The sequence below is a fragment of the Lepisosteus platostomus genome, chromosome 28 (assembly GCF_059453375.1).
Source record: "Lepisosteus platostomus isolate fLepPlt1 chromosome 28, fLepPlt1.hap1, whole genome shotgun sequence".
NCBI lineage: Eukaryota > Metazoa > Chordata > Actinopteri > Semionotiformes > Lepisosteidae > Lepisosteus > Lepisosteus platostomus.
Window position 1 is genome coordinate 4,344,639 of NC_142638.1, and position 22,204 is coordinate 4,366,842.

At 46.3% G+C, this 22,204-nt stretch overlaps 1 protein-coding gene across 16 annotated transcripts in view; it reads right to left on the reverse strand.

Annotated features, from left to right (window-relative positions):
* Positions 1–22,204, reverse strand: part of LOC148638614 (protein TANC2-like) — a 224,060-nt gene that overhangs the window by 35,678 nt on the left and 166,178 nt on the right. For 15 of the 16 annotated variants that reach the window (XR_015930926.1, XM_088622749.1, XM_088622750.1 and 12 more), the window contains 4 exons: positions 18,095–18,243; positions 13,248–13,437; positions 12,255–12,503; positions 4,776–4,901 (listed from right to left, as the gene is read on the reverse strand). Coding sequence is in view for 15 of the 16 variants with exons in the window: in XM_088622749.1 (XP_088478875.1) it covers positions 4,776–4,901; positions 12,255–12,503; positions 13,248–13,437; positions 18,095–18,243 (714 nt within the window). In the remaining variant the exon portion in view is untranslated. Of the gene's footprint in view, positions 1–4,775; positions 4,902–11,199; positions 11,337–12,254; positions 12,504–13,247; positions 13,438–18,094; positions 18,244–22,204 lie in introns of those variants that run through there. The other variant, XM_088622762.1, reaches the window with a different exon arrangement.

The following is a 22,204-nucleotide window of genomic DNA, read 5'->3' on the forward strand; positions in this document are numbered from 1 at the left end:
AAGTTTCTTACACTGTATTTTTACTTTAAAAGGGGTCCTCCTGTGCAGAGAGTGTTGGAAACTAAGAGAGGAGTAGTAATAACAGCACAACTGGAAGGAAGTGCAGGGATCATGGGGGATTTGCAGCCTGTATCAGCCTGCTAAACTGGGCTTGTTCCAGCCTTCTATATTTAACTGTCTCCACTGATTGTGTCAGTCCGCATCTCGATATAGATGTAGCAAGTGTTGGCACTGGAACTGATTACAACATTCGAGTGCAATGGGAGACTCTCCTGAGCTTTAACTTCTGTAGGAAAAGAAGAAGGAAACAGGCAGGACAGTGCAGAGAAGAATGACAGATCAGCAAGGACAGGTGAGGCAGAGCATTAGGGCTCTAAGCGTACCCTGGCTAAGCTGCACAAGGCTCACTTCTGCATAATAAAACCCTGTCACAGGACTACTTCAGCGCTGCACTGGTGTTGCACTGTCAGCTCTTCTAAGCAGAACTAACTTTCTGCTAACACTGCACAGGGCCTTGTGAGCTAATCAGGCTTGTCCTGAAAAGTATCAAACCCTGTCATCAAATCAGCAAGCAGCCCCCACATTCCCACCCCACTTCCAAGCAACAACAAACTGTGGAACAATCACAGCATTTTGCACCTGCGGTGTAAATACCATCTGTCTGCATGAGTGTGTGGGTCACGCTCTTCATGACCCAAAACAAGCTATCGGGGTTCTGCTGTGTTTGTGAAAGCTCTGTCTTGTGCATATTACTGTGACTTACAATTATTACTGTATGCCAAGCCAGTGTATTTGAGTGGGTCATTCAGAATATGGCAGGACTCAATAATCTGCATTGGCAATATGGAGTTCCTGTAAACAAATACATATACTCTATAGGAGTTTTTAATTTAAAAAAGTGCTGTTGCAAGCATGTTTATCAGTTGGGCTGGACAGAGCAAATGAAGTGTGTGAGCACCACTGATCTTACCAGCTGTGTGATACAGAGAGCACTGTTTCATTTTCACTATTCGAATTCTGAATCATGTTTTGCCAAAACCAAGTTTGAAGTGATGTCACATGCTCAAAAATAATCACTGAAAAACACAGAACACTAAGAATGCACTTTGCGATCCAAGAAAAGGCACTGTATAGAGTTAAAACTGATTAACGACCTGATGTGTTAACTTCTTGACTGACGTGTTTAGAAAACCATGTTCTATCTACTGTATGATCCTGGAAAAGAGTCAAGAGCACAACTCATGTCTGAAAACTGCCTTGTTATCGTATGTACTGTTACCTAATTATGCATACAGAGACATGCTTATCCGCAACTTCAAACACTCATCAAAGCCAGTGGTGCACAAGAACATTTGGCTCATCAAGATATTTTTGCAGTATCTGTCGTCTATAACGTTGCTGTTACAGTAGAGAGAATATGAGACTCTGTGATGCCTGTTGCTGCAACCAGCTTCTTTAGCATTCTGGAACTGTAGAACTGCAGCTGAAGAACGCAAGGGGAGGCAGAGCACAGGGTGAATGACTGCCTCCCAGTGCAGTAACTCAGACAAACAGAAAGAAAATCCAGATTATATACTGTACCTCTAACGAAAGCAGTAAAATACGCCTTTATTTTCCTCTAAATAATATCACTTAGTCTAAACTGTTTTGTTTTTACAATCCCTGAATCCATAGCATTATCAGCTGTTGCTTAGGGCAAGCATCCAGTCCCACAAAACCGCACAACTGCACATTTGTCAAGGTGGGAAAGAAAAAAGGGCCAGCAGTAACCATTTAGCACTTTCACAGAAAACTCGGTTGAAAACTGCTAAACAGCAGAAACGCCTCATCTGTCAGCGGTTTCAAGACCCGATATTTTTCCACCTCTCCAGTTCATTAGAGACTGGCAGGGCTATTGTAATGTTTGATCAGGCGAGTCCCTCCTGTCAGCACAGTCCTGGGCTCTTTAATTATTTAAGGTAAGCATGACTCACCCACACCAGAGCAACAGTGAGAACAGACTCCCCCTGCACACAGAAAACAGCCAGCTGATGGCATTTCGGAAAATCATTGATATTTTACCGGCAATGTGCTGCCTCATGAATTATTCTGCCAATTTGTTCTCAAATCCACATGGTCTGCATCAGCCACGGCACTCTGAGGTAAACTAATACATTTTATGATCAGGTCCGGGGAAGAAAGGGGAATGAAAAACAAATTGAAGCTGAGGGTCTGTATTGTTGATTTTTTTACATAGGCTGCCATTTTCCTGTACTCTGACATGGAGGATAACATTGTACGTCCCCAAGGAGAGTGCATGTCATCTCAAACTACACCGACCCCTTCAATGTCTGCAATCAATCTGAAGACCATACTGACACAGTGTACAAAGGGACTCGGAGAATAAAGGAGACAGTCTGGGAAGGGTTTTTCCAACATTCATAAAACATTCCCTCTTAAAATGTCATTACTGCATTTCTTTCAGTCTCTTTGTCTTAAGTTCTGTATATGTAAGACAGTCCCCCAGATTCCAAGTCTTGCAAAGTTAGTTCATTGAATTTAGTGATTAATCTTACTGACAGTCTCTAAAACAGACCTGAACCCTTTCATCTTAAATAAGAGTTGCAGACGTGCTCTTGTAAATTCAGCATTTGGGTTTGAACGCATTTCCCATGACCAAAAACTGGATACGGAGATTTAACCTAAAAAATCCTGGATCTGAAAGAATAGATAATGGTTTCTAGGCCAGGAGTTATACCACAGAGTGATGCAGTCTTGGGTGATTTCCTTAAGCACCTTCAGATTTTGGGGTGCTCTGACACGTGTGATACATGAATCACTGTGGTTTTGTGCAGCTGTCCACATGTGCAGGCTAAGTAGAGATTTTTGCTGATGTGCCAGTGAAACCTCACATAACACTGTCTCGCATATACAGCAGAGACAGCCTAGCTGACGAGAACTAGCTATGTCCTAGCATAACTGGCAGATTCTGTGTGGCAATGCAGCTGAACACAAAGAGACTAATACTCTTTTTTGGGGGAAAATATCCTTATTTAATGCAATTGCCCACATAAGTTTCACAATAAAGTAGTGGGGTAACCTGCATATCTGTACTCCTAGACATTCCTGGGCTCCAGGGAATAGTCACGCTGCTACAATAGGGACTTCACACCTTAATTTTGGTTTCTGCAGAGTGCACCCTACCCAGCTGTGTCTAATGCATTTTGATGCAGGATTTATATCTGCCGGCCTGACAACACAGAAGACAGATATCCTGGCCCAGTACGAGCCTGGATCTGAAAGCTGGTTGTCAGAAGGTAAACCGTTTATCAATCACTGTACACAAGCCTCTGATCAGGGCTCTTGTAGCATTACACTGAACACTTGCACGCTGATGGATTCAGTTTTTTTTTTAAATACCTCGCAGAACATCTCTTTCTGACAGGCAGCACAGACGCTGGGGAGAGTGATGCTGTTTACATGATTGATTTAACACAAGGCTGAGCAAGTGGGGGTGAGGAACTGTACATCCACAAACCAAGACGCTGCATTTGGAGTGCTTGACTTTAGCAAACTGAGAAAAACGTTACCATTCACTGTTTCTTCGGTTATCAGTCCTCCAGAACAGCTTCCCTGTTCCTGCCCTGGGGAACCCCACACCTCCTGGGATTTGCCCCAGCCAGCTTCATCAGTTAATTGTATCCTTAACCGAATTGTAACCTTAATTGTATCCTTAGCTGTTAGTTCAGTTCCTTACTAATAGCATGCTTGACTGGAACCTGCGAAAGCTTTACTTTTGCTCAACAACTGGTTGATCTTCAGTGACTTATGAAACATAATGAAATGTTAAAACAGCATTTCACTGAATCCTATAATTTCCCATCCTATCAAAAGGGCAGTTTAGGGTTTAATTATGTAGCAAACATCCGAGTTGGAACAAAAGAAAAGCAAGGGTGGGGATCCCCAAGGCCAGGGCAGGGAACCCCAACTCTGAGACATGCTGCTAGAAATATGGAACATTCGCCTTAAGGCCTACGTGAAGCCAGCAACCAGGCAGATCAGGAAATCAGTGTTTTTTAAGGCAGACTAAGAACATCAGCTGATGAACGTCTAACACTTTAATGAACTGTAAACAAAGAAGGAGCAGGATCCAGACTGCCTCAGGGCTGTCAAGCACAGACACTGACTACTCCCACCAAAGGCCAACAGGTTCCAACAGGGACAGTGCTAGAGGAGCCCTGATTATTTTAGTTCTCCATCTCTCCCTTTAATAGCTCTTTTACTGTAAAGTGTCTCAATGCAGCCCACATTTTTACGTTTCTAATCAGAATTTCACGTAAGTTACACCCACGCAGAGAATATACTGCAGGTGCACAATGATGCTAACGTGAGCTCTCTGTGGAGGATGTGGGATAGCGAGGCACAGCCTGTGCTCTCCTGCAACTGGGTCCTCAACGGCAGTTATACAGAACGCTGACCATGTCTCAAGACCCCATTCTGCTGCTGAAGCTGGAGCCCAGCAACGTGGTCCCTCCCTACACCTTGCCATCTCTGTGCCAGGAATGACAAATGATGGTTGGTTATTATTGATCAAAGCAAGAATCTACACATCATCTATGTATCAAAGCCATCAGGTCTGGTCTTGCCTTTGTTTTCACTGAGCTTTTACACTGATCCAGGTTACACGAGAGAAGGAAAGCCTGGAAGTCCAACAGGTGATGCTCGGGCTTTGTGCAGCCCAGCTGGGGAAAGCAAGTCTCAGCCTCAGTAGAATAAGGATAACGCACTGTCCTCACCTCGCAGGTCCTGCCCGGAGCGCCCAGCGCCCATACTCTGCCTGGGCATCCGCAGGGAGGTGCGCAGAGGGGTGTGTCTCTGCTCATCCAGGTACGCCAGGTCCTCCAAGTGAGCTGAACTGGTGGCTGTGAGGTGACAGAAGGTGGGGGGGATAGGGGGTGAGCAGAGAGAGGAAAAGACAGAGAAAGAAAAGGTAGAAAAAATAAGAGTGAAGGGGGCAGAAGAGAAGAGAAGGGCAAATTACTCCTTGTTGTATAATAAGCACAAGTATAATAGTGTTTGTGTGGATTGACATAATTTAAAACAGGTGCACAATACCCAGCCTTTAAATGTGCATTAGAGCCCTGTAACCTAAGCCTGAAGATGGACCTGTAAAGGGTTAATTCCAACTCTTCTGCCCCGAAAGTGAGAGGCTGGCACAGCTGTAAGACAACCCCCCCCCCACTGTGCCCTCCATGCACTCCCATCACATCCCTATCTGCGGATTAGACACTGATGTTCCCCCAGCGCCTCCCATGTCACTGCAGTGTGGGCGGGAAGCACACCTCTGCCCGCCCTCCCAGCTCAGTGGGTCTCCCGGCACGAGCGCCCACAAACATCTCAGAACATCGCCACATTCTCTCTCTGATTCATTTACTCCTTTATTACTTCTCCCCAGTCAGTTTACTGCATCAGCCAGACGCAGCAGCAGAAACTTTGAGGTTCAGTGGTGACCTCTAAGACAGCTATTACAGTACCACAAATTACTACATTAAAATCAGGGAGGTAACTGGAGACAAGACAAGGTAAAGGGAGAGTTACTGTACTGTAGCTGCTTCCTTTACTCTGCTTTGAAAAAAAAAAGCTATGCATCTTTCCCCCCATGCTGATTAATATCTGTTAATATGATCTAAATAACAGTCACAATTGCATGAAGAAAGACATTTCATAAATAGAGTCTCTCTGCTGGAGACCTAGACTATGAGAAATCAGTGTGCAACCCCCTACAGGGTGTAGAGTTTTAGAAAAAGAACATATATCTTCTGCACATTCCTGATTGACATACTGACAGATGTGTACAGTACATTATGAGATCAAGAGAATGCAAACGGATATTATAGCTCTACTGTCCACTGAAGGAGTCGAACAGCTGTGCTTCTTACGTTACCAAGTGTTCATTGTTCATTTCATTCACGCAGCACGTTGGTGGTGCATTAGCATAGCTACAGCACAGCACAGCACATCACTCCAGTTCAATCTTCATTAAAAACACAGGCTCCTCTTTACACTTATACCAGCGTGACAACAACACCAGGCTCAGCCTGTGGAATTCCCCGACTGAAACCTGCTACAGAACCCCTTCAGTATCAGAATACTGAGAAATGCATCAGCATGTAGGGGTACAGTTTCCTCTGATTAAACAGTTGACTTTCTTCCTACAGTATGTCTTTATCTCCTGTCTATTTGAGTGTGCTGTGACTAAAGAGGATTAAAAAGTACATCAAGCTACTCATGCAAACAATTCAACGCTCTTTCTTCTCAGAGCTCAAAGCATCACTTCAATACCATGCTCTACGCAAGACCCCCTCCCTGGCGTGGATCCAAAGATGCGCATTTTGGTCCCAGAGAACTGGCACTCTCAAAAACGGAGATCAGAGAGGCAGCGGGAACCTGCAGGCACGCTTCACTCTTTCTAAAAATTCCAACGAAACGAGCAGGCCAGAACCGTGACGGGGCTTTTTTCAAAGCAGCTTTTCGTCGAGGTCAGGAATTCCACGAGCAGAGGAGCAGCTGTTTTGCGGAGGACGATTCCGGGACAGGCGAGGAAGAAGCATTGCTCAAAGAGGTGAGGGCAGGGGAGGCACTGCCCTACTCCTAGGATCCTGTGTCCTCGCCCTGTCTGCCAGGGCAGTGCAATCCTTGTAAAACGGCGGGAAAAAAAACGACATCTGGACCTCTCGGAAAGAAGAGGGAAGCTGAAAAGCCGTGCTGGGAAGGGTTCCGAAAGGACGACCTCATTCCTCTCCTCTCTCCTTCCTTCCTTCCTCTGCTCAAGGTCTTGCGCGACCGCGCCGGGGTCCTGTGTCGGCGTTTGGAGAGCTGACAGATGTGCAGGCCCGGGCTTGGGGGGGTGTCAGGGGGCCCGAGCTGCAGGCGCTTGAGGAGGATGTGGACCAACAATGAGGAGTGAGTTAGGCACCAAAAATAGAGGGAAGACAGCAGCTGGGAATGCCAGTGGCGGCTGGGATTTGGAGAGGAAGGAGAGGCAGAGCAGCACTGGGTGTTGGGGCAGTGCAATTGTCGGGGCGGGGGCACAAACACACAGACCCGTCTTGATTAATCCTTCCGTGCTGATGCGGCGTTCGTGCCAGGCCTTCAGAGGAGGAAGGACTTTTCCGAACCCTTTCTTTTAGTATTGAAACTTAAAACCTGCTGAAGGGGAGCTGCTGCCGCCTCTGGAATCACGACTGGGAACAAAAATAAAAACTGAGGCCGAAACTAACCACAAAAAACCTGCCCAAAGCGTGGAACCCATTTCCCTGCTCCGTAGATCTTCCATGGTGTTTTAAAAGAAGAACAGTGTGGTTGTCTTTCTCAATGTCTTTGCTCAGAGATCTTTTAATACATAAAAATATTAATGGAGATCTGCAATGCAGCTTCCCACTTTCATTGGCTAGGGTTTTCAGTAAGCCCATGCCTTCTATCATCACTAGGGCATTGAGAAATGACAGTCAGGAAACTAGGCATGTGAAGAGATTGGGATCAGAAGGCTTTTTTGCTTTTTAATGAGAGCACATAAGCCTTGCTGCCTTTGAGCACAGCTATAACTTGTTTCCAGCAAGATCTCTACTTTATATTACTGAGACTGGGAAAGGAGCCAGCACCCACAGTATACATTTAGATATACATATCTAATGGTAGAAAGACTTTTAGCAGAGTTTGCACTAATATGTTTTGAACAGGGAGACCACAGCTAGTTTTTGCAACTGAAATGGAAAATTTAGGTGCTTATTTCTTCATTTGCCAGGGACACAAGGGCAGTATCTGGGAATTAGTCAATGTTATAGATTTATTCGTATTCTATGAGGGGGGAATCGTCAGTAAGGCCTGTTCTCAAAATCAATGAGGTTTTGAGATTTTCAATCAATTGATGAGGGAACCTCAACACTTCTTTTGATTTCAATTCACTAACTGCCTTAACAGAAATCTAATAAAGCTTCAGTATTCCTGAATCCTTTGTTTGCTCTAGAGTCTTCTGTCTCATTATTGTGTATGATTAGCTGATTAGTTATTACTTTACGCCCTAATTGATGTTAATTTGTTTATGTAATTTGGAAAATTGGAAAATTGCTTTCTTTCAAATAAGGAATCTCTAATTAGTTTTACATGTGATTCTTTTGTAAATTGGAAAATCTGACTGGTGAAACACAAGGCTCACTGAACAGTCTCTCAGACTCGTGTCATTTAAACTGTTCGAGCCACAGCGAGTTACAGAATCAGCTCCAGATGCAATGTGGTTCTTTCTGACAGAAAGATAAGTCCCAGGAGCCAGTGTTGCCAGATAAGGCAGAGGCTGTCATCACTGATATCAGCAGGGCCAGCCTCTGCTCCAGGTAAGAGCTTTTACTGACCGAGTCATTCAGGAGCAGATTTGTGGGTTTTTAAAGCTATACAAATATATTGTTACTTGTACATTTGCTGTATTAAATCCAGGATGAAAATTTCACATAGCACATCATCAAAGCTATTACTAAAGCATTTTTGCACTGCTTAACTATAAATGGCTAAAACACAAGAACACTTAAAAAAATAAATCTGTTCCCGTTTCCCTTAAGTTAATAAGCTAAACAAAGCAGTGGCCAAACACACCACTACTTGAACTTGGGACAGGAGCTGAGAAACGTATCACACAGGGAAGCAGGACAGTGATCCTTAGAGAAAGAAAGAGAAAGAATGACCATGAGACTATCAACTCCAAATACGAACACGGATAAGTTTTCTCATCTGGTGCTCTATTAAAGTCCTGAGGGCTCCCCACACGGTCCTCACCTGAACGCCCTGATTAGGACAGTTAACCCAAACCCCCCCGCCCCCCACTCGCACTGTCAGCAGACGCTGGTAACTTCCTCTTGGCGAGGGCTCACACCATCACAGAGTTGTGTCAGGAGACCATTTACTGCCATTGGGGATCAGGAGATTCGATATTCTCCACTGCGGCTCTGCAGGTCCATAACCTTCCCTCCTGCAGACGTTCCTCAGAGCTCGGAGAAAACCTCCAACCCTGCAACCCATCCTCAAGTGCTGTAGGGGATCGACACAGCCCTTAACAAAGCAGCAGTTTCCTTTTCATCTTCATCCCCTGTCCGGGTCTCCCAAAGGTCATGAACAGTATTTCTTAGGCTCTTTGCGAGCCATTTCCTTTTCTGAGATTTCTTCACCACAAGCCTTACTGTTTTTAAAACGGGAAAGTAAAAACAGCCAAAAAAGGAGGCTCGTTTCACACTTTGCAGCTGTACCCAGAAAAAAAGAGGAAGGCAATCAATCAAGTGGATTTGGACGGACCAAAAAACTGTTTTGCTCCTCGCAGGAAGTGATGATCAATGAGCTGTTCATGCCAGCAGATTCTCTTTTGTCTTTGCTTGGGAGTTACAACGATGAATGAGAAACACATGTGGACCACATAAACAACGAGGGGACAAAACAATAACAGAGGAAAAATGGCTACCTACCATTCTCCAGAAATCTGATTGATTTTTTCACAGCTGAATACCCTGTGGTGCTTACAGTATAAAGTCAGCCAGCCTTTGCAATTAATTGTATCACGGGGAACAATGAAACTTCACATAGAACATGAACTGGGCAGTTGAGTGCAGATAGTGCACACCACACCACAGTTCTTCATCATCATCATCATCAACATGGCCAGATGCTTGCAAGAGCAATGGAAACAGCTGCACAGAGCTGTCCTGGAGCTACCGTCCACAAACGCCCAGTGTTCTACAGTGCAGTTTCCCTCAGTACATGTGTTTTAATAAGTCAGCTGACAGACAGTAAGCACCTGTACTAATTACATCCTGTATTGAAATGACATGGAATAAGAATGTGAAGAACTCAATTTTATATAAACTGAATCAAGTCACTTGGTGGGAATCATAGAACCAAAACTCTAGAAGTCTGAAGATGTTTCAGTTAACTTCTGCCTCAGGACAGCAGTCTGTATTCATCTGCAATACAGTGAGCATATTTAACATATTCTAAAGGGCACTTGAAGATGCCCTTTGTAATTAAGGGTAAGAGAAAACTGTGAATGACTTAACCTTGGTAAAAATATTGACACCACAAGAAACACTATTAATACGAATACTATATCTGCTTGACAGAATGGGCCCAAGGTTGCAATGGTTTTTGTGGAAGGTTAGTCCTGATCATGTTTTTGTACTTGCAACAAAAGGAAGAGTTTAATAGACTGTTGCATTGTAGCTCAAAAGCTTTTGAGAAAGCTGCTTTTCAGGAGGACTTCGTGTTCACACGTTTTCAGCGGGCTGAGAGCCAATCCCTTTATCAGCTCATGAAAGACCAGACAGGCTCTAGAAGCACCCAAGTCTGGCACACGTCTAACACAGGAGGGATTAGATGACTCCCACTTTTCAGACCGATTCGGACATTTACAGTGACAGAGGATGCTTTAAAATGAGTTCAGAAGAGGCTTTATCTTTAAAATGCTGTGAAGGTACATACTGTATGGCTTTTTAATTGTGTGTTTTACAGTAAAACACAACAACGTTTTTTTAATCTAAACACCTCTGAGCTGCAACAGTCTAACCTGTTTCAGATCCCATGCCTTCAGCAAAAAGCAAAATTAAAAATGAAATGACCCTAGTACGATGGAGAAATTCTTTGCAAAGGGCAGTTCTCAACAGTCCACAGGTATTGTGCTGCCAAGCTGGCTTCGGTCCTGGAGACAGACCACAAACGGCAGCACCGGGCCGTCTGACACAAGGCAGGTCAGACGTGAGCACAGACAGTCCCCTTAGTCATGACGCCCACCTGCTGGCCAGCAGGACTCTGAGCAGGGGACAGCAGGACGGCAGAGAGGACCCGAGAGACAGGCTGCGCGGAGACAGCAGTGATCCTTCTCCTGTCCAAAACACAGACTGCCACGCTTCAATTCCCTGCTTCTCTAAAGCACATCAAAAACAGAGGCCCCTTCCAATCACTTTAGGAGTATGAGGATTTGGATCTCTTCTTTGATTTAATGCTGTGTGACATCGAGAGTTTCGGCCTTTTGGAAGCAATGCACTTTGTGACCAGGATGCCGAACGGCGCTGCAGTCTCCAGACTCCCAGCTCCTCCCAAAAGTGGAATAGTTCTTCTTAAGTAACAGTACTGCCTCTAGTCCACAAGACACCAGGCTTCCACTGCCCGCTGTCTTTTTTTACTCACGTAAATGTTCCCACGGGAGTCTGTCCACTAATGGATGTGTTCAAGTCCCCCTTACTGCCGCAGTGCCTGTAGTGGCTCCCATCGCCGCCACAAGAAAATCCCATCTGATAACGGCCTCCTGCGAAGCGCCTTCGTACTCCACTGACTCCGCCAGAGCAAGAAATCAAAACAATGGCAGGAAGTACTGCCTTTTGTTACCAGGCCCCTGGTGGGGGGTTTTGCAAACAAACCAAAAATGCATTGTTTCTGCGCTTTCGAAAGCTCTCTTGCGAGCTGGCCCGCGCCTCGCATCTGAACGGTGCAATTAAAGGGGACCGTAATGAAAGGCTCTCCTGACACTCCTCAAAACTGCTGAAGGATTGTTCAGCAAACATGTGATGATACCGATGAACTAGGCAAAATAAATTAAACCTTAAAACCTACATGCAGGGAAGCCCACAGTACGATGCTGTTTTCAGCCACAAGGCAAAAAAAAAAAAATTAAGAGGATGAAGGCATTTTGGGGTTTTGGTTATCAAACTTTGTTCAATCGGGAAACCACAGGGTCTGATTGTTTTTTGCACAGGAAATGTTCGTCATTGCTGTCTCAACATCTGAACAGCTAAAAATGTCTGTTCCTTTGCAATGCCAACCTTTTCTTGCTCCCCTGCTGTCCCTGTACGCGAGGGACAGCTGAAAGGCCGATGGGCCACACCGCGTGCCCGTCTGTATTACAGAAAGCATGCACCTGAAGAGGGGGCAGCACGCTGGCACAGCGGTTGGCATTGCTGGGGCCCTCGGTTCGATTCCGGACCTGGGGTGCTATCCGTGTTTGGATGCTCGAGTTCTCTCCCCCCAGTCCAAAGACATGCTGGTGAGTTAATTGGCTGGCCCCGGTGTGCGTGGGTGTGAATGTCTGTGATGGTGTCTGTGCGTGCCCTGTGACAGCCTGGCGTCTATCTGCATCCGCCTGCGCCCTGCCTCGCTGGGAGAGGCCCCGGCTCCCTGGACGTACCTGGAGCAAACCCGGCCCGGACCCGGGGCTGGGTGGACACAGCAAGAGCAAGAGCACTCACCTGCCACGGAGTTTGGCCGGGGCATGAGGTAGAGGGGGATGGACTGGACGGAGTGCGAGGAGATGGTCTCCAGGCTGCGCTCGGGGATCTTGTTGAGGCTGTAGGTGGAGGCGGTCATGTTCTCGTCCACGCGGTACAGGCAGGAGTCCATGCCCGACTTCTGGGACTGCCAGGGCTTCAGGTTGCCGCGGGAGCCCTCGGCGTACTTCCCTCCGCGCTCCACGTTCTCCGAGTAGCTCGTCAGCGTGGCTGGGGGCAGGGAAGGACACCAAGCGCTCACTACAGCAGGGCGCTCCAGGCTAGCACCCTCTGCACAGGGGGGCACCAAAGACCCCCGCGCACTTGCCGAAATCCACCGCGCTGTTAACCCTGGTGGCACGGCAGTATCCTGAGCAAAACACAAGACCTATCCTGTCTGAAATCTCCCCTAACTGACTTTGTCAAAAACCCCAGTTCGCTAGGTTTTCCTAATTCCTGGCCAAACTGGGAACCACCAGCTGGACTTACTGCTACAGTCCCTGGACCATCCCGGGAGGGGGAGAGGACCACGTCCGCATTCTTCAGAAACGCGCGGCCGCAGACTGGAGGCGTGATCATCACACCTGGCTGGCCACGGGAGCTGCGCCCGTGTGGCAATCAGAGAGCAGACACTGTCCAGAACTCACCCAGCAGCCCAGGCGGTGATCAGAGAGCTGGGTGCCACATCTGAGAGCTTGATTACAGTCAGCTAATAATGTAGTTCATGCAGAATCTGCAAAGTCTTTCAGTGGGTTCTCAACGGACTCTCTTCCTATAGTCCAGACATTGCTATGCTATTTGATTCCTGCTCTAGCCTCTGTGTGACTGACGCTTAAGTTGCATCTTAGCTCCGAGGATCTTTCGGAACACTGGATGTGATAAAAGACACTGCAGAAGAGCAAGTCATTGGAGCTGAAACCTGGATGAGACTTTGCACAGAGCAAACCCAGACTGTGGAGGACGGAAAAGGCTCACCGATGATGCCGCTGTCCCGGCTCTCCAGCGTGGAGGTGGGGCTGGTGACGGTGCCGTAGGCGCAGTCCTTGCTGCTGGGGTTTCCGGGCGGCGCGGGCGGCAGGGTGGAGCAGGGGCTGCTAGCCGGGGGCGAGGCAGTGCTGCTGGTCAGGGTGGAGCAGGGGCTGATGCGCTGGGTCACTGCCGAGCTCTGCAACCAATGGCACAACACCGTGACGCACAGCGCAAAACCACAGCGGCGACTCTTCCAGAACATGATCCATCCACCCGCTCCCTCACGGCTTGTCCAGTTCAGGGGGGCGGGGGAGCCGGAGCCTATCCCGGCCACCAGGGGGCGCAAGGCAGGGTACACCCTGGACAGGACAGTGGTCTGTGACAGGGCACACACTGACACAAACACACACACTCACACCAATTTCCCTAAAAGCCAATTTACCCACCAGTACGTTTCTGAACTGTGGGAGGAGACGGTGCACCTGGTGGAAACCCATGTAAACACGGGGAGAACATACCAACTAAAAGATTCAAGAAAATGTTAAAACCTGCATTCTCTTTTGGGGAAAATTTTTTTTTTTCATCTGCTTCTTCTCAGCCTTTCCTTTCAAAACCCAAACAGCTGTTCTCAAGGTTCCTGGCTTTTTCCGGTGTCTGGTGCTTGAGCACCTGTGTAATTCAGTGTAAAGATGTGGCCCTGAGCTGATGTGAGCACCGCTGACCTGGCACTGATTAATACCAATACCAGTCACACAGCCTGAGGAAGATCCATCTTCATTCATTGCCCCTCTCCCCTCCCCTGACACGACGCTGTCAATTACCCAAACAGGCCGGCATCTCGGCAATTTTCATTATCGCCCCATCCGGCTCCTGACATTTCCCAAATGAGACATGTTAGCCCTGTACACGGTGTGTTAGATTTGCAGATTGTGGATCATTTAAATGAAAAATGTTCCAGTCACAGCCGGTGCCTGCCCATTCCCACTGCCCGGAAAGATAGAATACAATATCTCGTTCCTATTCCCACCCAGCCACGTGCTCCGAATCCCAAACACAGATGGGCCTTTTCAGGTAAAACTAAAGAAGCTTCCATACTTTCTCAAAAGAACAAACTGTATAATGCAAATTACCTGATAAAGAACATCTTTATACACATAAATTCTATCTGTTAAATACTATATTAGACTGTAAACAGGTTGCTTGAGCAACAGGTTAAGACAATCAGCAAATTTCAGAAAAAAGCAGACCAAGATCAATGTCTTCACATGCAGACCTACTCCATACTAAAGCAAGACCCCTGTTTATCAACCAGAGAGACAGCCTGCCTGCATCCAGATATCAAGGTAATTGAGTTAGCTGTTTTGTGCTTGATATTGTGTTGTCACACTAATAATCTCTCTCCATCAAAGCTGAGTTTAATAAACAAAGCCTCTGCATTTGCCTTCGTCACAGTACAGTGCTGATGTGGTGTCCTGCGGGTTATGAACTGCTCTATGTGATGCTATGCTGTGCTTCCTGGGAATCTATAGACATTTGATTGCGATCACATTGCCCTGGGACCCAGTGTCTAAGGATTGCAAACCTTGTTTTTCAGAAACAAAGAAGTCTGCAGAGACTTCATTCCATACACTAATGTTCTATGAATGAAACTGATACTGTACTTCTGTTTTGTTAATCAAAAATGTTAACAGCTTTACAAGGATGAGTATATTTGTAATGCAATTAGATATGCAGTAACACTTCAGATGTTCACATGGAATGCACATGGAGTAAAAATGTATTCACAAGCTATTTGTATTACTTCCCTTAGTCTTAGCGAATTAATCAGGAACAGACACATATTGTGAAGTTTTAACCCAAACAATCTTTTGGCTGAGATGGACCTAATGATAACATCAAACCCGAGGCTAACAGATGGAATATCCATTGAGAGTGAAGCAGAGAACTAGACAAAGTTTTCCAGGAAAACAAAGACAGGAAAACAGCTTTCCGGCCATATTCATCCAACCAGTTCAATAAAAAGTATGTAAAAAAATGTCACTAAACTGTCCACATGAGATGCAAACTAGAGTGGAAATGGTTACAGACGTGATTTAAGTAACGTGACAGTGGTTGGAGCGGACGTGTTCACAGCGATTACAATCAGTTCGTGTGAGTTTCGAGTCTAAGGTTGGCTATTGTCAAAGCTGTATCCCCCCATGCTGCTGCCCTGATTCTATCTCAGCCTAAGGTGTTTACTGAAGCTGCAGGTCAAACACAGTGACAGCAGACAGTTGTGTGAAGGCTGGCAGTGACAAGCTTTGCATGAGAAACAGGCACAACCAGTTACTGCTGCCCTCTATTTCTATCAAGCAAGACCCAGCTCGTTGGGAGACAAACAGGCCTGTTTACAACTGCTTCTGCTCATCAGAAAGATAAACAAAACGGAAAAGACTATCTGGTCTGTTATCCTGACAACCGCTGCCATAAAAAAAACCCTCCCGCAGGCCGGTTTGTCTGAAGTGTTCATGGTGAAGGCAATCTCGTGATCCTTTCCTGGCTGGTGGACACGCGGCACTGCTGCTGGAGCGGTACAGCTCTTCGCCTTTCAGGCAAAGGGGTGCAAACCCTCCACACTCCCCAGTGAGCTCAGGGTCTTATCTGATGGTCGGTTCACTTTGAAAGGCAGGAGATTCGATAGAACACTTGACTGTGGCAAACCAGCAACGCACGGTTTCTCTTTTACCTGCAAGCACGTCTCAAAGAGATTTCCAAGAGTTCCAATGGCGAAAGGAAGCTAAAGGTCTAGACTGTTAGTGACAATTTACAACTGAAACAAACCATCTTGTTGCTGTTATTTTTGTTTTTACTTTCTCAGCCTTGAACAAGGCAGCAAAGTCCGTATGGGCCTTAATAAGAAGAAACAATAAGGGAAAACCAGTGGGTTACAAAATGTCTGGACATTGCCATGAAATACGGGCAAATAAACATAAAAAATTAGCTTTTTGTGAAAGCTGCCAATCTGTAGCGGAGGGTTTCAAATAAACCAATGACAGATCCAAGACTGATTCCCATGATCCAGGCACCAGGGGCATGTGCCTTGGTCCTGCCACTATCCAGCAGTGACCAGGACTCCCCAGACTGGGGTCAGTCAGCCAGTGCTCTCCCAGCTCCTGGAGAAACAGAGACTCCTGCAGCTTCCTGTGCCCCTGTGTGCTAGCAGTGATGTCAGTGAGGGACTCGCCACTCCTCCAATCAGCGCCGTCCCCACCGGTGGGCTGCTGTGGAACATGGGAGGGGGAGGGGCAAAAGATGCAAGGCCTGATGGGAGCCTCTCTGCCCGATTCCTCGCTGCACAGGTACCGAACCGGCTGCTGCAGGCTGAGACAGACTGCTGCAGGCTGAGGCAAAAAAAAAAAAACTGGCAAGATAACAATCCCTTCCCGATAAAAAATATTTCCAGGAAAACGAAATACAAGTGCAAAGATGGCGGCGGACGCTGCCGAGACAACGGAGATATTCTGCTGGAGCCAGCACCCAGGGCACATGGCCAGGGATCTGCAGCTCCGGCCTCGCCAGCCCCCCTAGGCGGGACGAGCGGAGGTGAGGGGCTTAAGGCAGGGAGCTTGACGCCGGGCCAGGCCCGCGCTGCTCAGCAGACGAGCCGGGCGGAACCTCAGCAGGGCCCAAGAGCAGGTTTCTGTTTCTCCAGGTTTCCAGGGGAGGCGGACTGTGCCGAGTCCACCTTTGCAGAGGGCAATCGCAGTAATCTGAACTCTGCTGGTTTGAGTTTGCCGTGCGCTGTTGGCGGTCACATGTTCTGTATTTCAAAGTACTGTTGCTCGTTTATAAATCACTTTAAAAGCTCAGTGACATCTTGATTTAGTTTCACTTAGAACCCCACACATAAAAAAATCTCTTGCTCACGGCCTGACACTCTTTGACAGCCCTTTCAGCAAGGTTATGAGAAATGTACATATTCAAAGGCTTCTAATTGGAAACTGAATGTTTTCTTAACAGAGACCACATGCAAGTAGAACTTGGCAGAGTCACATGGCTTAACCTCAGTTAGCCCGGAACCTTTCCTTCTGCGTGACTGCAACACGTTTGACTCTGGACTGATTTTCAATCTCCATCTTAAATCTTGCCTGCTGTGCAGTGGATCAGATCTGTAAAGGGTTGTTTTGCGTAACAGCGATTCAAGAGGCTCCCTATAATATCATTAAAGGATGAATTAAAGTAGGTCTTAGCCTTTTGGGGTGGCAGAGTGTAGTACTGGTAGGAGTCTGGATTGCTGGTTGCAAAGTAATGGGTTGAAATCCTAGGTAAGGACACTGCGTCTGTACCCCTGAGCAAGGTCATTTATTCAGATTGTTCCAACCCCAGTACCAAACTATGAATGTAAAAAATAGGTTAACCGTGTGCAACACGTTGGAGGACTGGGGCTTCTGTGTGGACTTTGCATGCCCTTTGCATGCCCATGTGGATTTCCTGTGGGCTCCGTAGTTTCCTCCCACCTTCTTAAAATGTGCAAACTTGCAGTGGGGTCAGAGAGAGACGTTTTACTGCACAGAGCCGCGCTGCAAGCTCTGCAGGAGGGCTAGCACATGTCAAAAGGCCCCGAGAGGTGGGCGAGCCACAGGAGAGGGTCCACAGCTCCTGACCCTCCCTGTGCAGTACGGGAGATACAGCCATAAAGGCAAGTTTCTAAGTAGCATTTCTGAATTAAAATAAGAAATTCCAAACAAGAGGAAACTGAGAACAGCAGCATCAACAATTTCTCAGCAGGTGGACATGGCAGCACAGAGCTGGTGGTGAGGGCCAGGCCTCTGCTGCACAGAGAGGGACTGGGCGTGGGAGAGAGGGGGCTGTACCTGGTTCTCATCCTGCTCCTCCATGGTGTACTGGGCTCCGGGAGGCACCTCACTCACTTTCTCTCCCAGCAGGAAGCCCAGGCGCGTCATCAGGGTGTTGGCAGCCTCATCCACCGAGGGAGGGGGGCCCAGCTCCTGGTTCGACTCCCCTGGGAAAAGAGGGGGAGACGGGACACAGTCAGCCAGGATAAATCTGCGTGAAGTGTCTGGATTACAATCAGGAGACACTGCCAACACAAACACCAGGGGGCGCCAGTGAAATGGCCTCTGGACTTTCTTGATAAATGCTACAGAAGCTCAAGTGAGCTCAATAATAACAACAAAAACAATAATAATAATAAAAAACTCATCACCATCATCATCATCTGAGATTTTAAAAACAAAAGCTTGCGTTGGTTGAATTCTGATCAGTATATAACCTTTCATTCAATCTATTTAGGCCTTGGGATTTTTGTGTTTACCAGCAACATACTTACCTTGAAATAGTAACTTTCAATTTTGAAGATCAAGTGATTCTGGTTTTAGACTAATAAGACGACACTTAACATACCACCTTTATTATCGGCTGTAAAACATTTGTCAGGACATCTCTTGCTCAAAAACATAAAAGCGCTCCAATGAAAAAATAAATTACATTAGGATTCTGCAGAAATAAAATGCTGGTGAAAGAGCAGAAGTCAGCAATTTCACTGCTGGAAACACAAATAAGGTGAAACAGTTTATTAGACATCTAAGGTTACTGGAGCTGACCCTTGTTCCATCATCAGCATGGCTGTTTTGTTATGAAACTGGATACAGTGGCACACTTAAAAGTACATCATGCAATCAAAAATAAAAACTGAAAACTTCAAACCTAATTTATACTTCTAATAAAACCATATAATCATAGTGTTTATGATATTTTCCTGCTACACGCTGACAGAAAAATAATCATTTGTTGACTTAGGGGAAGTTGTTCTTATAACTTATTTTTCCCCTGTTTATGTTCCACACATGAAGTGCTAGTGATAGTTACTCTGTGATCCTTGCCCAAGTCAGGATGCACACCTCATTGGTTATTAATCTCCAAACTCAGAAGTTTCTTAAGACCAATCACACCATCGCTGACCACACAGAACAAGCAATCAGTCACTCAACTTGCCCACTCTGCTCCACCAGCTCCTAAAACCAAAACGTAACCTGCCCCTCCAGACAATCTTTGAAAAGATCTTTCCGGCATCAAGATCCACCATTTTTTTGTTCTTTGGGGAGGCTAGGAAGGGCTGCAGATTTCTAGGCTTTAAATACCTCCCTCAGCACACAGGTGCTGGAGAGTCCATTAAGATGACGTAGGTCCAAAGGCAGACTTGTAATGCCCAGGCTGTAGTAGAAATCTCTTTCAGCACATGCAATAGGTCATGAAAACCCTCGATTGCCCATTAGGTTAGGTAAGGCTCAGTTGCTGTCACGCTTAAAGTGATTGAAGTGAAAAGTGAAGTGATCACCATGCAGATCACCATGCTGATGTTCACAAGCGTAGTTCCAGTCGTAATCATATTGGATATTAAGCCACACTGGCACTGAAAGACTGTAACTGAGCCTCTCCTAAGCCTGACCATGGCACACTGTCTTGTTATTTAAATCCAGATTAGCTGTGGGTACACCTTGAAGACAGTGTGCCTCTCAAGAAGACCTTAAAATTTACCCGAATGACACACACATCAACCAGAAAGCAAAAACAACAACAACAGAGGCTCTGCTGGCAGAGACGACAGACCAAGTCTTGAGAAGAACTGTAAAACTGTGTGGGGAAAAGTTTCTCCTGGCCATCAGAGTGCAAAAACAGCCACTTTTTAACCACTGTCGATTAAGGGCGCAGAGCGGCGAGGCTGCCTGGTATGTTGGTTTTCCCTCTGTGCGCTCTGTCGCAATACGTCAACTTCAGGAACAACGCAGAATCAGCACATTCCTTGGCAAAATCGTCTCCCGTCAGCTTGGAGTGAGAAGCTGCACCAGGAGGAATCCCGCAGCCTGACCGCACAGAGGACCTGAGTTCCCACAGAGCCAGGTGCCCCAAGAGGAATTTCAGCAACCTGCCGCTGCCAGATCCTACTCCTCCGGCAGCCAGGAGGCTGGATCTCAGCGAGCGCCCACACGCGCGCCGATACTGGTGTGACTGGAGTGATGGAGAAGAGCGCAGCTCGACCGAACCGGCCCTCTCGAGTACAGACAGTGTTGAGCGAGCGAGGGGGTGTGCGTGGGGGTGCGAGCTCTAACAGAGTAGGGAGAGGGAAGGAAGCCATCTCACCCACCTCCCTGTCTCCAGCTGTTTGCAAGGCGTGTGCGGAGGAAACACACCCGCAGGAGTGGAGAACAGGGGTGGGATTTCCAATTCTTACAACACAGCTCAGCTTACAAGCAGGAAGGCGTGAGCGTGACTACGAGGAAACTGTAAACCCAAATCAAAGAGCCCTGTGCTGCAACTTCAGAACGTTTCGATCTGAACAGCCCACAAGCGTGCAGTACAAACATTTCCATTCCTTCGTCACTCCTAGTATTTATCTTAAAAGACAGTTCTTAGAAATGTGGTTTTATATATTTCCATGTGCTGCTAGGAATAGTGTATATAAAGAACCCGTATTTGTTCTTCACATTTCCACCATATTAGCAACTGTGTGATTTAGCAGGCTTAAAAAAACATTTAAAAAGGTTTTGTGTGCTGGCTAAACAAATGCCAAATCTGGACTTCAGGGAGTCCTGGACAGTGATAAGGAACAGAACATTTTTTGGAAAACATTATCATTTTCCTTTTAAAGACTTATAAGCACCTTTAAAGGGAAAATGCACAAACTCACATGGAATTCTAGTTTAAGCCTCAAGGCTTCAGGCTTATTTAGAAAAATAAATGTGGGAGATATCTCAGGATGCACGATGAACAATTCCCCCTTCTGAATCTTATTGAACTCTTGCTGCCATTTCTAGGACCTTTCCACCTATTTCATCCTTAAGTTACCACACAATCGGACCAGGTCTCCTAATTAAAGAGGGCATCCAATTTATATAAGATTTAAAACACACCATCCCGAAACACAAAGCGCACATCTGGGAAAAGCACCTTCGAATATAGGAAATCCAAAGACGTACCAAGTTAATCAACCCGAGTCACAAAACTGGTACTCAACACTAGTCACAAAAGCTGCCAAAGTCTGCTTCATTTGTTCTTATTTCATGTTTTGATTAAAGTTTCTTTCTGTAATTCTACGTATTAACAAAATTATTGGATAAAACTTACATTAGGCTTTCAAGGGCTAAGAAGAGTGGCCCTTACATAAAACGGGGACGAACACACTGAACATGAAAGATTTAATATACTTGTAACTTAAAGGTGCTAAAGGCTTGTTGCTCTGAATCTGTCAGTCAAAGTCATGTCAGGAAACAAACACTCCTGCCTTGGAGATGTCAGATCTAACACCCCGAGTTCACCAAGGGCTTTACTTTAAAAGAAGGATTAATCTTAAGAAGAAACCTGTCTTTTATGAAAGAACGCAAATATCTTCAGACAGCTTGCAGACGCGTGTGATGCTGAGAGGAGAAGGAGTAGCTGTCCTCCTGACTAATTATTCGCAAAGCTGGGTGCAAAATCTTCAGGAGACCAACCAGAAGAAACTTGTGGGAGGATTAAGGAGCCTCTTTATCAGAGAGAAGATGAAATGGGTCAAATGGAAAAAGAGATACACCAAAATATATTGCTGAAAAAAGCTGAACCAAATGACAACCGAGCACAATAAGCCATTTTCAGGGTTTAGGTTTCCACCAGCATAACACCACACAGCAGAAACACCGAACAACTGATGCACTTCAGTTTCTTTTAACAAAGCTAAGAATTCAATAAAGGAACAGTCTACCAAACTACTGTAACTTCCCACAGCCAATTCACTGTACAGTACTTTTCAAGACTACAAAAAAATTCTAAAAAAAGTAACCTGTCAGCTACTGGAGCAGCAAAAGGGGGTTAACTTTCCCTTTACTGATAACCAGCTTTTCAGCTTTCTGAGCTCGTTTTTTTCTTTTGAAGGGTATGTGGAAAACAAGCTGCTGAATGGCGCACCGCTGACCGCTGGGCAGGGCAGG